Source organism: Penaeus monodon, chromosome 20 (genome assembly GCF_015228065.2).
Source record: "Penaeus monodon isolate SGIC_2016 chromosome 20, NSTDA_Pmon_1, whole genome shotgun sequence".
Taxonomy (NCBI): Eukaryota; Metazoa; Arthropoda; class Malacostraca; order Decapoda; family Penaeidae; genus Penaeus; species Penaeus monodon.
This window is the reverse complement of record NC_051405.1, coordinates 18,379,991-18,382,937: the sequence shown is the minus strand read 5'-3', so window position 1 is coordinate 18,382,937 and position 2,947 is coordinate 18,379,991. Positions and strand designations below refer to the sequence as shown.

Genomic DNA, 2,947 nt, shown 5'->3' with positions numbered 1-2,947 from the left:
GTTGTGTTGTTAAGTTCCTATTTATATCCAGAAAATATTAATTCTACATTATTTTAAAGATATATTCTGTGGTAGAGAAGAACTAGACCAGACAAAAATAGATGCTAAAGAAGAATAAGGATCTCTCTAATGATACCACACAGGCAGACCAGAAAGTACCAAAGAAGCCATGGGCAATTCTATAATAAAACGGAAAATTGGAAATACCCTTAAAAGTATCGGGAAAAATAAGGCTTGACAATATTGTGAAATAAATGTTGGCAGCCACTGGGGATAGAGTCATTGACAAATTGAGAACATTATAAACCAAATCTTTGAATTCTAGCAAATGAAAGAATCAGTGTATCCTTTAAATCAAATGCAAAATAATGTCTTTATTCAATGTTTTTATCAGTTATGGGAAAGCTTTCATTGAGTCAAACACATTAAAATAATGAAGGAATTTAAAGAAGTGGAAGTTGATAGCAAAAATGTAGAATCTAAATAAACCTATATTCTGAACATATAGCTGCCTTATAAATCAAAGTAGAATTTTGAATGGACATGAATTAAGAGGTGTGAGACAAGAATGCGTAATATCAATAAATATATTTTCCCTCCATGCATAATCAACCATGTAGAAAGGAAAACTATCAACAAAAACATTTTTTTTCATTATTAATGGCATAGATGTTCAAAACATCAGATATGGAGATGACACAGTACTTTTTGCAAAGATAATCTAGAACATTTGAGAATACCTAAGGAAGAAAATGAACAAAGAAAAAAACTAAAATCAAGTGTAAGATAGCACCAAAATGCAAGATCATATTACATGGAGCAGACTTTCAACAAGTAGAAAAATTCATCTACCTTAGCAGCATCTTCAGCAAAAACATTCAAATGTATAAAAGAAAACAAAAAAGACATGAAATGTTATACACCATCCATCTTAACATACAGACATTAGGGCTAAGCAAACAAGTTACAAACTCCTGAGAAGCAATGGAGATGTAGATGTATCATATAATAAAATTGATATTGATATTGGTAGACAAATTACTAAATTACTGGCATTAACTGGAGAGAGAAAAAGCCTCATTAGACTGAAATGAGACTGTGGAGTTTCTGTGGTTGGCAAGTGATAGGACTGGCTTCAAAGACATGGTTGCCAACACTAGGCTCTAATACAGCACTTCAAGAAGAAGACTGTGTGGTATGTATTTCACATATGAATCTGAAATACAAATTTTATAATGCAAGAAATCTACTTCCTTTAATATCAAAGGGAAAGATTTGTCATTGTGAAGCCTGAAAAGTCATATCTAATCACAGCCGAAGTTGTCTTTAGCAGATGAACCACTTACATCTAATCACATCATGATGAACCGGGCTCCAGCTGCCATATGGTATGTATCACCCAGTCAATTCTACTCTTAGTCATGTGCACTAAACATATGTTCTCTCATTTTGCTCTGACTGTGATCACTGAATAGATACAGACCCTCAAAACTAGACTTAAAGCAGTGGTTCTTAACCTTTATAGTATGACACCCCCTCTAAAAATTAGTTATTCCTTCTATATCCTCCATGCATTTTAGATATAATTCCTGTCACATCCATTTCAAGGATGGTTTAATAAGTACAGAAAATGGTAAGCCTATCCAAAAATAAATATATAAAAACAGAGTTAGTTAAGACAATATTTTTGCACTTTCTCTGCAAGGCTTGGGCCCTACTTGGAAATTGCCAAAACCCATCAGGTTAAGAACCACAGAAATAATGTCTTTTTTTAGCCTCATTAAAAAAAAAAAACATGTATGTTGCAGCCAAACACATACCGTAAATGTATATTTCTCATACTTTCCATTTCTCACTCAAGTGACTGACAGCTTGCAAATGGTATGAGGAGATCCCCTTTGAATTCGGATAAAAGTTAAACCATGGCTAAATAAAGTTATACTTACCTTCTTAATCTGTTGTAAATTTGCTGCCAGTTCTTCTGCACTTGTAATTCTTTATGGACCTGAATAACATGTTCTATCTGTGCTGGAGTCCAATGAAATCGACACAATTGTCGCCAAATAGTTTTTTCTTCACTGACTTTTGCCATTACACTGTATGCCTGCCCTGCTGACTAAAGAAAATGAAGAAAAATAATGAGCATTAAAACAATTTTGAAACAAAAACTAAAAATATTTAGTGATATTATCAAAATTATACACATTGAAAAATATACATATGCATGTACACAAGAACAAAGTTATATGTTGGTATATAAATCTACCTGAATATCTCTGTGATTATCAAGACGTTTTAATATTTCCCGAATGCACTCCTCAGGAACCTCTTGTAAGGTAGGATGCATATCATCTCCAGGCTGTCGTGATATAGAAAAATGTCATGCTTTTACAAAGAAATAAATATCTTATTCATGTGAATGCAAATGAGATGGTTGCTAAATAAAGAGTTACAAATCAAAAGAGAACAAGCCATTTCTTCAGCGAAAAGATATCTTATTACACTGTTTATGGAAAAACCCTCTGGATTTAAAGTCAATACATTGATACGACAAAACTACTGAAAAAGAACCATATAATTCCTCTCTTTATCCTCTTTTTTTTTATAACTTTCTGTTGGGATCAGACATCCTTGCATGAAATACACATTAAAAAGCAAAGGAGCAAATAGATCAAGTTCTGAAATAAGAAAAGAACTTTTTTTTTTCATTGACATACCTGCTGGATCTGTATGGTAGTGGCAATGGCATCAATCCCCTTGAGGCGTTGCGTATGTTGTTCCCAGAGAATGGTCGACCCGAGCTTGCTTCCCCAGAGGTAATCCTCTAATCTCTTCTTCAGTTCCTGTAGGAGGTGCTGCAGGAGGTGCACATTCTGCTGACTCCTGGTGACTTCATGGGCCACCTCCTCCAGCATGCCAAACAACATCTGGAAGGTTGTGAGTCTCA

The 2,947-nt window shown here is 34.0% G+C and overlaps 1 protein-coding gene across 1 annotated transcript in view; it reads right to left on the bottom strand.

Moving 5' to 3' along the window:
* The window catches only part of LOC119585674 (F-box only protein 32-like), a 47,071-nt gene that overhangs the window by 1,895 nt on the left and 42,229 nt on the right, over window positions 1-2,947 (bottom strand). The window contains exons 4-6 of the mRNA XM_037934350.1: window positions 2,718-2,927; window positions 2,267-2,359; window positions 1,947-2,116 (exon numbers count right to left, since the gene is read on the bottom strand). Coding sequence (XP_037790278.1) covers window positions 1,947-2,116; window positions 2,267-2,359; window positions 2,718-2,927 — 473 coding nt within the window. The remainder of the gene's footprint in view (window positions 1-1,946; window positions 2,117-2,266; window positions 2,360-2,717; window positions 2,928-2,947) is intronic.